Source organism: Aulonocara stuartgranti, assembly GCF_965226115.1.
Source record: "Aulonocara stuartgranti genome assembly, chromosome: 3".
NCBI classification, from domain to species: Eukaryota; Metazoa; Chordata; class Actinopteri; order Cichliformes; family Cichlidae; genus Aulonocara; species Aulonocara stuartgranti.
Window position 1 is genome coordinate 56741882 of NC_138941.1, and position 13802 is coordinate 56755683.

Below are 13802 nucleotides of genomic sequence, written 5' to 3' on the forward strand. Positions count from 1 at the left end.
TCCGGGTTAACTGGTATGCTTGGTGTTTCCTTGGCAATATTTGTTTACAGTTCTAGATTTTTCTTTTCTTTTTTTAAATTGCCATTTGTCATGTGATTTTTGTTTTCAGAAAAACATCTTTGTCATGACAGATTGAATTGTTGTTAAATGTCACCTGACAACGAATGATTTTGTATATATTAAAACAGTAAAAAAAATAAATAAAGTACATGTATATATAAGTATATATCAAAAGGAGGGATGTCACAACAATGAATCACTGGTTTACAAAGAGATAACAAATGTCTTGTTGCATTTCTTGTTTGGTTTGCGTAACTATTACTATGTGGAGGTAGAAAACGCAAAGTGTTTCTACAGACAAAAGCAAAACAGTGAATTCAAACAAAATAAGAAATTGGGGAAAATTAACAAACAATTAAAACAACACATATTTTGTAGTAAATACCAAGTAAAGGCTTGAAAAAACGTTTTATCACACCATCCGTTTTTTGAGGGAAAGAAAACAAACAAACAAACAAACAAAAGAATCTGCTGGCTGTAAATTGCTAATGCTACCCAGTCATATAAGTGTTAAGGCCAATATGTGACCCGCCTCCCACTGTGACACAAACTTCAATACAAGAGCAGTGAATTTAGGCCAAATGTGTATTTTTATTACAAACTAACCACAGCCTGTCCAGCTTAATTCAGTTTTTATACAAATAAATACGTTTACGTAAATATGTAACTGTTTTATGCACCGTACAAACAGTATAAATAGTTCCTGTTATTACTGTGCCCAACCTGCAGTATGTTCCCCAACCACCAGGGGGAGCTGGTGGAGCAGAGCTGAAAATGATTAACAGATTAAATGCCATGCTGAGGCTGTCATTTTTAGCATCTACATGGATGTTAAAATCACCCACAATAATTATTTTATCTGAGCTGAGAACTAAATCAGATATAAAGTCTGAGAAATCAGAGAGAAACTCTGTAAGGCCCAGGTGCACGATAGATGATAACAAGTAAGACTGGTTTCTGAGTTTCAACATCAGCAGCAGTACTCTTGGCAAAGTGTGTAGTTCTTGGGACCAAACCTGTTGCTGCTGGGATGTTGTTCAACGTCACATTCTTTGTGGGGTACCAAAATATGGAGATGGAGAAGTCCATCCCACTGCTGCTTTATCTATCTCCAGTCCAGTGTCATCTTCTGTTTCTTTTCTACCTACCAAAAGTTAACCCACTGATTAAAATGTTATCCAAGTGTGAGTGTGCGAGTTGGAAAAAGACAAGGACAAAAGACAAAGGGGGCGCACACAAGTCAAAACATAAATGAAGAGTTCACAGAGTAGGCCAGAAATGGGACAAGATCTAGGGCCAGTGACAGAGGCCTCTGCCCCGAGATGTGAGGGCTGGCTGGGAGGCTAGCATCGGAGACCCTCAAATGGCTCTACTGGACACCAGCACACCTCAGGCATTATGAACGATGGCGGGACAACTCTCTCGACTCTCAGTCATGTGGAATAAAAACCCACGTGAAACAAGAAACTATTCTTCCCAGACTGTCTCGCCCAAGCATTAATCCTCCCTCGCACATTTTCTCATCCATTATTCTGTAATGTTGCCTAAAGTTAAGTAAAATTATAATGCATGGGAAAAACAGGAGTAGTGTCACTCTTGTGAGCAATCATATTTTACTGTAAGTCTTATTAGTAATATGAGTGTTTTCACCATAGAGGCTGTGAGGGAAGCAGGGAGGGTCACAGATTGTCTTTAAACTGCATGCAAAGCGAGGAAAACTAGCTCGCCACAGAGCGAGAAACTGTACAGGACATGTAAATACCAAAAAACAAGGCTTCAGATGATGGTTCTGCTTCAAATGGTGTAAAAAAGCACGTGTGAGACCAATGATTTTAAAATAGATATTCACAGAGAATTGAATATGAGTACACACACACAGTCACTGTATTCATATAAAAAATAACTTTATTTAAATCCATCCGAGAATGAACTTTATATAAAATCTTCAAAACTGTGAACAGTCCCAGTATCCATCTGTACACAACAGAACAGATGCACAAAGAACACAAAGACACACAACTTTAATTCAGTGCAGCAGCAGTGGCTCTTTCAGTCTGTGAAACACACAAGACAACAGTGGTAATGAAATATGACCAGTTTGATGAGGCGTGCAACACTTTTAATTAGAACTGGAACATTTGTACAAAGTTTCTACACAAAAGCAAAAGAAAATGAAAGTCAAGCCTTAACGACAAATGAGCTGAAATAAATGTAAGGTGCAGTTAATAAAGTGCTAAAGCAGGGAACGAAAAACACAAATTAAAATAAGCAAAAATAATAAAAGGCAGATAAAGGCCTTTTTTTGTAAATATTCACCTACCCAGCAAACATTTTGATGTTGAATAACTTGTTTTTTGTTTTTTATCCTGGTTAGAAAAAAATGTTCCAAACTTAAATTTGAACTAAGTTGTAGACATTACAGACATCATTTTGATCTACTCTTTAACATCGCCTAGATAAGGGGAGTCAAACATAAGGCCCAGGGTCCAGAATCGGCCCAACAAAGACTCCATTCTGACCTGTTCCAGTCTGTTCCTTAAGATCAAAGTTGGCTGTATGTGGCCCTCGATCTAAAATGCACATCCGTGGCCTGGATGTTGTTGCTTTCTACGATAAGAAATTTTGTGTCCTAAAATTGTGTTCTACTCTTCCTTAATCAATTATAACAAAACAAAATATACAAAAAGAAAAAATTGGTCCAATGAAGCCTAAAACATGAATTGAACACACAAACTTCTGAGTTGACTGAAACAATCGTACTATGGTCAGTTTTGACCTGAGAGAGGCTCTCAGGATGTTTGCTGGGTATGTTTGAGCTTATAATGCAGAGCGCAGGTACATGGAGCTACATTGTGACTCTTAATACAAAATAACCGCTATAAACTATAAAAGCAGCAATAAACAACAAACAGCACAAACAACATCTTGGTGCCCTGCCTGCAGGCGTTTGGTGTTCAGGGAGTGGTTATTAGACTGGTCAGTGAAGGATCTGTCTGAGGTCATCAGTTAAAGAGGAATGAAATAACAGCTAGGCATTAGTCTCTCAGTCATCGTTAATTTTGAAAGTAAATTTTGATGTAGTTTTAGTCATTTCCAGTAAGCAGCTAAATCTTTGAGTCTAAAGTTGACTGTCTAACATATAAAGTGCTGCTTGTGTGAGAGTTGCCCCACACGGTTCACAAAGCGTCTGCTTTTCCTTGGCATCAACGTGTCCACATGTCTGCTCTACTCTTCTATAAGCGCTGATATTTTGTTGCATTTCCATGAGAAACAAGGAGAATGGGAGCTAGCTGTGTCGTTTACCAGAGGTAGGTCAAATGTACATGACGAAATTATCACTGATAACTGCAACAAAAATTTAAATCAGAATCTGTTTGTATCTTTATTTTGTAACTTAAAATGAAAAAATATAGACACTTCTAGTTTTCCTTACATAAACCGGAGCTCTGTATCAGCTTAAGAAATGCATTGACTCTGTCGTAGAGATCTGCCCACCAGCCAATTTCAAGCTAAATTTGATAAATTAGTTTAAAAACATAAAGTCTCATGTGAAAATCAGTTACATGATGTCATCCAGGACAGCCTTTGTAAGTAAACACTTTCTCCACATCAGTGTCACGATAACCGACCTGTTTTGATTCAGACTTGCATTAAACTGATTTGGTAAACATGAAGAAACAAAAAGTCCTGAATGTGGTTTCCAAACTTTATGGTTACATCAAATCCTGTTGATGTTTTTACAATCTTCTGCATCTCCAAGATCCACACTGATAGAAAAATCTTTTTCCAACACACTGAGCTGGAAATGTCCAATAAAACTTTATAAATAAAGCAGCAAATCGATTTCAGGGAGGACTTCCTCTTTTAATTTGTCCATCACTAGTAGCTTTTAGGAAGAATTACTTTGTCCTTAACCAGTAAGGTGTAAAACTTTAATAAGTTAGAATTTTAAGTCTTCAAGTTAATACAAATCCATAAAAATAAATATGATCTTCATCCTTCTACATCTTGAGCAGAGGAGGTTTTCTTCAGTCTTGCATTAAAGGGACTAGAAAGTCCTTAAATCCTTAAATGTTCTTTTTCTTTGAAAATGAGCTCGATAAATAAAATCCACTGCCTTTATGATGACCTCAGTGCTGCTTGGCCCGAGTGTCTGCCAGTGGCTGCTGGTTTAAATTTCCCACCTGACTGTGAAGATCCAGGAAAGATAAATCTCAAATGGTCTCAGCTCCATTAACACCAACATTAGCAAGGCACCTGGAATAGTTATACTTGGCTTTGGGTCGTTTTGCCTTCTGAAAGCTTCTGTTGAAAGAAATTGAATAATGAGTCAGTCTAACAGGAAGCAACAACATGTTTGTGTTTTATTTGTTTCTTACTTACATTTAATTTCTGATGAAGGCAGCGAGAGAAACATGCAGAAAAAGCGACGACAACCAGAACCGACATGAAGGTGATGACAACGGCGACCACAGAGACCCTGGATCGACCTGCTGACGTAGACGATAAATAAACAAGGTTACCACAAATGGACAAAAAATTTCACCCAAACACAAGTGACACAGAGAAAATTTGACTTCTCACCGTTTGCTGGAGTCACGTCCTGAGGATCTGGAGTTTGGAAGTGCAATGGCGTCTCCGTCGTGGAGGTTTTAGCAAAATTTGGATCTAAAAAGACCATAAACACTAGAGTTATAATAAGCTGATAAAATGAGACTGAAAGTTTGGAAATGAGTTAAAATAATACACAAAGCATGATTCCAAGTCTGAAAGTTCAGTTTGGATTGAACAAATCTTCTCACCGACTACAAGTTCAACAACAGCAGCTTTCACTCTGCTCTGCAGCTTGGGGATGAAACATCTGTATCTGCCGTTGTCTTCCTCCGACACGTTCAGGATCTTCAGTGAAATGTTCCCGTGTTTCATGTCGTCCATGAACAGCTCCGTCCTCCTGAAGTACGAGGCCATCTTCATGTCGGGGACCTCCTGCCTGTCCCTGTACAGGTGAACGTACTCCACTCGGCTCAGCCGGTCCGACGGGTCGGGCTTCAGGTCGGGTTTGGACCACTCCACCGTCATACCCTGGACATTGAACGTAGGCTCCAGGTGACACGGCAGGATGACATCATCACCCGGAGCAGCAATGATTGGAAGATTTGACCCAATCACCAGAACCTCACCTGGAAATATTGAAAATTAAACCTCCCGAATTCCCACAGACCCCTGTAGAGTTACACCGTGAAGACCTGAAGATCATTAACAGCCCCATGAGTCTTTGTGCTGTTACCGCAGAAGTGTTTCTGGGACCAAATTAAATGAAACAACTACTCCTCAGTATATTTGGTAAAAAGAACTCTTTAATCCTTCAGTTTAAATGAAGTAGTGACATATCTGTGAAGGTTTTCAGCCATCCAGATTATCGTAGTCTCAAGCCCTTGCGTTAAAGGCTGCCAGAATTATTTTTCCCGTTTTATGTTCGTGCGGATGCTTTAACTCTTATTTGAAACACCTGGAACATCCTACTCACACTGTGGCACTTTGGCTCTTAATAAACCATGTTGGTAGGGTGGCTCAGCGACTCACAGGACCACCTCGAAGCTGAAATACCTGCGACTTCCTGTCAGTATTTAGACCTGGAGAAGACCTCTTCGAAGAACCAAAACCATTCCTACTGTCTTCAACTCAAGCGTTTATGTAAGGAACGTTTGGATTCGGGGAATAAACAAAGTCATGTCCTTTTTGTTATGTAACATGCACTTTGTTTTTTTTTTTAAATATGTGATTTTTTTTTTATAAAGAGAGAATGCTGATTTCTGTTGGACTGAAATATCTCATCGTCTTGGTTGGATTACCATCTAATATTTATTATTCCACCCCCAAGGATGAACTGTTGCCTGTAACTTTGTAATGAGATTAAATGTGTCAGGCTCAGCTTTGTGTCTTTAATAAAGAGAAACGCTTTGCTGCCTTATAAACAGTAAATATTTTAATTTCATTAATGTATCACTTTCATTGGATTATACTTGGATTGAGCTTTATTTAAATGTTCATTATGTCTGTGTAAGTTGTCAGTCATCCATGTTCACACATTGGACAGAGGACAGATGGTTTGAAAGAGGAGTGAAAGACGCCATCTATGTCCACTGTGAGCGACCATCTTTGAACAGAGGCGGGGGTTTACGACACCAACTCTCTGCCATCTATAATCCAGTTTTGAGATCCTCCCCAGACACCTTAACGCTCACTCACATCTTGCATCAGTCGATTTCAATGGATCACGTGATAGGATGAGGCAAGGTCTCACAGCGGTTTCACCCGAAACATCTGGTGATAATGACCCGCACTCTTTTTCACATCTTGGCTCATGTGATGAGGCACATGATAAATAGTGTGTCAACAACCCTCTTAAGGGAAAACTCCCACTATGGCTTAAAAAACCTGGGACTCCTGAGACAGCTTCATGAAACTTAAAGAAATCCAGTCTCTTTTCTTTCTAAGCGTAAGCTTTTTACTTTTTTTTTTTTTACATTTCTTTGTTGTTTTCTGGGTTTATTTTTCATTTATTTATTCCCCTTTTGAGCTCTTTTGGTATAAAATATAAGGTAAGATTTACATTTTGTATCTTAGCAATAAATGCTCAAAAACGTAAAAGATTTGAAGACTTTTGAGATTAGAATGAATTTTTATCCTTAGTAAAACTATTTTGTTTTTATAAATATATGAAATCCCTCCGTTTAATTCTACAGGGAGGAATAAACAACATATTCATTATACATTGCTTAGTTTTAAATCTGCTTTTTGCCTTTAGAGAAGGCTCTTCACGAGAATTCAAATTCTGATCAATAAAACAATATTTTCCTTTTTTAAGGTTACCTGCTTACATTAAGCAATCTCTAATTACTTAGTGTAAGTTCCCTTTTCACGGTGAGTATAAAAACTGTACAGATATACACTTCTGTAATAGCAGGCACAAACATTCATGGGACTGTGTCTAGATTTATAATTATGTATGATGCAGTTTCTGGTGTTTGTGTGGCAAAAACAATGCAACTATTAAGCTAAAGTGAAGCTATTAAGTGCTGAGGTTTAACCACTCGGTCCTGAAACTGTGCAGTGAAACACAGGACCAAACGTTGTCTCTTCACTGATAATATAAATACTGTCTTATTTTAAGTTGGATTCATTATAAAAATTGCTAAAGTAAGGGTGTATTGTCCATATATAAAACATTCAAAATAAACAGTGTGGTTTAGCTCGCCCTCCTTTCTTGATAGCATTTTTTGCAGGCACTGATCGTTACTTTTTAAATTCAGTGTAACAAATTTCAAAGTGTGGACATGTTACCGCGATGGCTGCTGAAGGTGACTCCTACACTTCTAGAAGACACTGTGTTCTATCAAGGGACATCAGATTAACTGGAAAAAGAAATCCACAACTTACTAAACTGTCCAATCAAACTGGAAAAGGTTTGAACAGAGTTTATAATGCAACCATAGACAAAAACATGAATTGTGAAAAGAAAAATATGAAAAAAAATTAGAATATTAATATTGTTTTTAAAAAATTAAGAATAATAGTTCAAACTCATTGAATTAGTTTTTTCAGGTAATATTTAATTTATCATATCAGGTTGTGAGTGCTGTTATCATGTAGAGTGACCAATATTACCTACAACAGTGATTCATTAGTTGTAACTCTGATAAAGTCAAAGTAATAATAGACAAGACAAAGTCATCAACCCCTTGTTTAGAAACTTAGAGCAAGGACACTTGAATGCTAAATTTCCATTGGGAATATCAAAATCATAATTGCCAAAAAATTAAATATGATTACAACATATACAACTTAATATCAATAAAATATGAAAAAAGAAACCACAATACAAATCAAACATTCCTTCTCTGCCAAGATGAACTACCTGATTATGTAAAACAAAGGAGGGCTCCATAAGAGGCTACAGGTTAATCGTTTTAAAACAACTAACTATTAATGTGAATCTTCTGCAACCCAGCCAAGCATTTGATCATCATACTGGATAATTATTCATTCATTCATTATTTTTTAATTTATTCATTTTAATCCTGTCATTATTTACTTGTTTAGCTTCATTCTCCACCTGATATCCACTGTGATGAGATTAAGCTGAGCTCAGGGCTATACAAGAATAATAAGTATCTAGACTTTGCTTCATTCGTTCGGTTTAAAGTGTAAATATTTATTGGTTGTTGTTTGGGATTACAAGTTTTTTAAATTTGAAACATATATTATTAATGTATGTATTCCAGTCCACTTAAATTTTTTTAATTAATAATTTTTGTAAATTGATTCGATTTCATTTAACGTTAAAAATAGAAATATATATTTACACACATACACTAGGTCACAGCACATTAGAGCCGCCCTGATTGGACGAAAATCACGTGATTCAGGTTTGAGCCTGAAACAAGATGGCGGCTCATTCCAAACTCGGTAAATTTCACAGCAACGACTGCGCGAAACGAGTCTCTGAAAACATTTCATGCGACAAACCGGATGTTTAGTTAATGTATACGTCATTATTTCAGATAACCAGATGTTGGTTTTCCCCGAATCGCCACAGTTATCGCGTCACCGGAAGTGTTGCTAAGCACGTGTGTAAACAGAACAAACATGGTTACTGTTTACATTGTGATAAACTCAGGGTTCTGCTTCGTGTGGCTTCAGTATCGGCCTTAAACCTTCACACACAGACATGACACTCACAGTTAGACTGTTCGGTGGATCAAAATAAAATCACGAAAATAAACCGCTCGTTAGAGGAGAAGTTACCCGAGAATCATCACATTTAATATATTATTATGTAATGTCAAAGTAATTCGCTGAAAGCTGTCATCGCTTATAATACCACACGGCAAAGGAAAATTGATAATAGTTAATTTGGCTGATTTGATTCATAAAATGTTATTAAACTGCAGCTCAGAGTAACGTTTAAAATATCCGCTTACCCTGAACCAGAGTCCACACGCTGAAAGCCGAGCACAGGATAGAAGTCCACAGGAACGAAGAGTCCTCAAAGAACGAGTTGTACACAGACATGGTGGATAAAGTACACAGTCTGAATGAACGAATGAATGAATGAATGAAGGCTCCTCTCGACTGTGTTTCTGCCTCCTGCTCCCGAATATTCTCTCTGACACATTTTCTCTCCGCCGGTTGCTCAAATACTCTGTGTGTTTTGGAAATATGGGCGGATCTAAACTCCACCCCTCTCTGTGTTGATTGGCTTAAAATGACATAGCCAATACGCTTTTCCGGGTTAACTGGTATGCTTGGTGTTTCCTTGGCAATATTTGTTTACAGTTCTAGATTTTTCTTTTCTTTTTTTAAATTGCCATTTGTCATGTGATTTTTGTTTTCAGAAAAACATCTTTGTCATGACAGATTGAATTGTTGTTAAATGTCACCTGACAACGAATGATTTTGTATATATTAAAACAGTAAAAAAAATAAATAAAGTACATGTATATATAAGTATATATCAAAAGGAGGGATGTCACAACAATGAATCACTGGTTTACAAAGAGATAACAAATGTCTTGTTGCATTTCTTGTTTGGTTTGCGTAACTATTACTATGTGGAGGTAGAAAACGCAAAGTGTTTCTACAGACAAAAGCAAAACAGTGAATTCAAACAAAATAAGAAATTGGGGAAAATTAACAAACAATTAAAACAACACATATTTTGTAGTAAATACCAAGTAAAGGCTTGAAAAAACGTTTTATCACACCATCCCTTTTTTGAGGGAAAGAAAACAAACAAACAAAAGAATCTGCTGGCTGTAAATTGCTAATGCTACCCAGTCATATAAGTGTTAAGGCCAATATGTGACCCGCCTCCCACTGTGACACAAACTTCAATACAAGAGCAGTGAATTTAGGCCAAATGTGTATTTTTATTAAAAAACTAACCACAGCCTGTCCAGCTTAATTCAGTTTTTATATAAATAAATACGTTTACATAAATATGTAACTGTTTTATGCACCGTACAAACAGTATAAATAGTTCCTGTTATTACTGTGCCCAACCGGCAGTATGTTCCCCAACCACCAGGGGGAGCTGGTGGAGCAGAGCTGAAAATGAACACTGTGGTCTTTGCATGTGAACTTCCCTCATGTGCAGCAGGTGCTGCCGGCTCTGTTCTCTGTGCAAGAGTCGTACTGCCCTTATTTTCACTGATGAGATGAGCCTGCAGCAGGTCTTGAGCTGATTTATCTTTGACCTGTAAACAGGTCAAAGATAAATCAGCTCACAGGAGCTACAGTATCCAGAGTCGTACGCAGTGAGGAGGTGAAATTATTAACAAGTCTGCTGTGAAGATCCTGTAAAGATAAATTTTAATGCTTCATGAAATATTATCATCAGCCTCTTAAGAAATACAGCAAGACTGTCATAGCTGGCTTTGGGTCCCTTCATCCTCTCGATGTTTCTGTTAAAAGAAGTTAAATAATGAGTCAGTCTGAGGGCACAAGAAGCAACAACATGTTTGTGTTTGGTTCTCACTTTTTGTTTCTGAACCAGGCGATGGGAAAAATATGCTGCAAAAGCAGCAACTGATATTAAGGCCATGAAAGCGACGTCCACAAAGACCCTGGAACGACCTACTGATGTAGAAATGAACAAGGTCAAAACAAACATACAGTTTAGAAAAAAAACTTCACAAAAATAGAAACAATGCAGAGAACAGTTGGAGTGTTTTCTCACCATTTCTCTGAGTCACATCTTGAGGATCAGGAGTTTGGAGGTTTCTAGGAAGCAGCAGCATGTCCATCATCGTGGTTTCAGAGACATTTGGATCTAAAAGAGACACATAGTCAGCGTCTGTTTGTAAAATGAGGCTGAAACTTTGAAAATGGCTAAAAAAAACAAAACATACAAATCTCCTCACCGACTACAAGTTCAACAACAGCAGCTTTCACTCTGCTCTGCAGCTTGGGGATGAAACATCTGTATCTGCCGTTGTCTTCCTCCGACACGTTCAGGATCTTCAGTGAAATGTTCCCGTGTTTCATGTCGTCCATGAACAGCTCCGTCCTCCTGAAGTACGAGGCCATCTTCATGTCGGGGACCTCCTGCCTGTCCCTGTACAGGTGAACGTACTCCACGCGGCTCAGCCGGTCCGACGGGTCGGGCTTCAGGTCGGGTTTGGACCACTCCACCGTCAGACCCTGGACATCGAACGTGGGCTCCAGGTGACACGGCAGGATGACATCATCACCTGGCGCGGCGATGATTGGAAGATTTGAACCAATCACCAGAACCTCACCTGGAAACAGATGGAAAATTAAAAAGTTAAACCCTTTGAACTCCCACAGACCCTCATGACTAGAAATGTGTTTCTATAAAACATTTCTAGTCACACTGAACATTTTAGGTACAAGTCAGATTTTTGAGGCGCGCACACACACACACACACACACAAACCTGATAATCTGTTTAAAGGAAATGCAGACGAGGCTCAGTTTACTAATGTTCACAACTCAGAGACGTTCAGCTGATTATCAGATGAGACAAAGAAAAACAAAAGGCACTGAAAGCAACGACATGGAGTATTTTGTGCTAATTAATCAGATTCAGATTTCTGATTGAGTCATCATGACTTCTTTTCATTGCTTCGTGTCACAGTGACAGTCTTTGAACTACCCAGAGTTTAAGAAGATCATGAGATGAAGCTGCAGCATGTTGATAACTGGATCAGCAGGACGTGGTCTTACAGCAAACCAACAAAACAGCAGAAGATCTGCCTTCTGTCAGTTTTTCACAATGACTCATAATGTGGAGGATGTGTTTCTGTAACTATATAACGAACCCTACATACACGTGCTGCTCAGCAATAATTGCCTGTGATCTGCAGACACATGAAGTCTAGAAACTAGACTCAGCTGCTTATTTCCAAGATGGATCCACATATTTGGTCTGACTCAGATTTTGACACCGGACGCCTTTCCTGCAGACACATCAGTTAAAACTGTATGGATGGATGAGATTAGAGAGCAGAAGTTCCTGTGAGTCACTCACACATGGCATTGCTAGCTGCTGAATCATGACCAGAGTATCTGATTAGTTTGGTTAGTCTTATAAGATGAGTTATTAAAGTCAAAGCTCCTCGTTTGATTTATTATCAAATCAGCTTGTTCAGCTTGAACCAGACTGTAGAGCATGTTTCACTTACAGTCAGAGCTCTCTTACTTTAGTACACTAAAGCTGTGTTGTTCTACTTCATGCTAGGCTCAGTGACTCTGCCTCAGATAACCTGTAACAGAGCAGTGATTAAAAAAAAAAAACAATAACTGAGTGTTAATAAAACCTTCAGTGCTCCACCCAAACCTTTAAACCCAACTCTAATCATCTGTTTTTACTCCACCCTTCACATCCTCCTCATACACCCTCTAAATGAAGTCGTTTCCACTCAGTGATGATAGAACACCAGCTCAGTACAATACAGACTTCATCCTGTGTGTTAGTCAGAAACAAAAACGCTCTATTATATTTTTTAAACATAATTTTTTTTTTTTTTTTAATTCTGCTGCATTAACAGAAGCAGCAGTCTGACAAGTTCACACTCACACAGTCCACCTGCTATATTAACGGGGGGAAGCCGCAAATCACAGGGGCGAACCTGAATCATCTCGTTTAAACTTCTTTCCGTGTCAGTAAGTCACTGATAACTGTCTTTGCTCACAGCGACACAGAGAAGAAACCACAGCTGTGAGCTGACAGTAACGTTTACCTCGAACTGGAGTCCACACGCTGAAAGCCGAGCACAGGATAAAAGTCCACAGCGAGGCAGAGAGCGGGCTGTACACAGACATCGCAGATAGAGCACGGACTGAGTCAGTCAGGTCTGTGTTTCTGCCTCCTGCTCAGTCAAAGCGAGACTGGCTTTAAATTCCCGCATCACTCGTCTGTGATTGGTTGAATACAGCAACAGCTGACTTGCTCCGCTGCTGAACATATTTCTGTCCTTCACAGTGTTTGCGCGATTTAACAGGTGGTCAGGCTAACTGGTGATATTCGTTTATATATGAATGAATAAATAAATAAATCTTACAATTCATCGTGTCTATCAGTAAACTCACTGCGCTCATGATCGCAGATAAACATGTTTTTGACTCTAGCAATTTAATGCCAGAATTTTTAAATCAGGAACTTGTAACGTTGGGTTGTGTTGTGTGGTTGAGAAGAGGCGGCAAAACACCTAGCAGGCTAGGCGGAAGGATACACACCCACACTGGTATCAGTAATCCACGGTGGTTCTTTAATACGCATTCTTCAGCAACCGTATAAAAGCCCGGCTGAACGGCTGCGGCTCAACAACAAAATGCCCAGCGTTCATACAACCCAAGCGTTGCAAACAAAACAAAAAAAAAGGGTCTGGAAAAGAAAACATAAGTCCGTCCCTCGTTAAGCACGAGCGTGAAGGCACGTGTCCTCATAATCCCAGAGCGAGAGAGCGAGAGAGCAGTGGCACACACTGATGACACCATCAACCTTCGACTTGGGTGTCTTAAAGGGACACCACACCATAACGGCTGTTACATATTCCCCCCCGGTTAAACACAGCAAAGGTACAGTTCAAACTTAACCAGCCTCCATACATGGTCAGCAGGATAAGACGTCAAAACCAAAATAGGGGAATGTACAGTCCAAAATTGACAAACTGGCATACATGACAGTGTCCCACATGGTGAATGCCGATTCAAAT

General features: G+C 38.8%; 2 protein-coding genes across 7 annotated transcripts in view; both read right to left on the minus strand.

Annotated features, from left to right (window-relative positions):
* Window positions 1–1947: 1947 nt before the first annotated feature.
* LOC309701866 (myelin-oligodendrocyte glycoprotein-like) lies at window positions 1948–9275 on the minus strand. 2 transcript variants are annotated; one of them, XM_082526180.1, is made up of 5 exons: window positions 9045–9275; window positions 4863–5240; window positions 4645–4728; window positions 4444–4550; window positions 1948–4365 (listed from the first exon to the last, which is right to left on the minus strand). In XM_082526180.1, exons 1-5 carry the CDS (start codon window positions 9133–9135, stop codon window positions 4327–4329), a joined length of 699 nt encoding a protein of 232 aa, XP_082382306.1. In that variant the 5' UTR covers window positions 9136–9275; the 3' UTR covers window positions 1948–4326. The 2 variants fall into 2 exon arrangements, with proteins under 2 accessions (XP_082382306.1, XP_082382305.1); XM_082526179.1 differs by having other exon boundaries at window positions 4444–4553.
* Window positions 9276–9972: 697 nt separating this feature from the next.
* Window positions 9973–13802, minus strand: part of LOC309701845 (myelin-oligodendrocyte glycoprotein-like) — a 35322-nt gene continuing 31492 nt past the window's right edge. For 3 of the 5 annotated variants that reach the window (XM_082526133.1, XM_082526135.1, XM_082526140.1), the window contains exons 2-4: window positions 10986–11363; window positions 10802–10894; window positions 9973–10701 (exon numbers count right to left, since the gene is read on the minus strand). In XM_082526133.1, coding sequence (XP_082382259.1) covers window positions 10397–10701; window positions 10802–10894; window positions 10986–11363 — 776 coding nt within the window. In that variant the 3' untranslated portion in view covers window positions 9973–10396. Of the gene's footprint in view, window positions 10702–10801; window positions 10895–10985; window positions 11364–12827; window positions 13026–13802 lie in introns of those variants that run through there. The other 2 variants (XM_082526138.1, XM_082526134.1) reach the window with 2 other exon arrangements.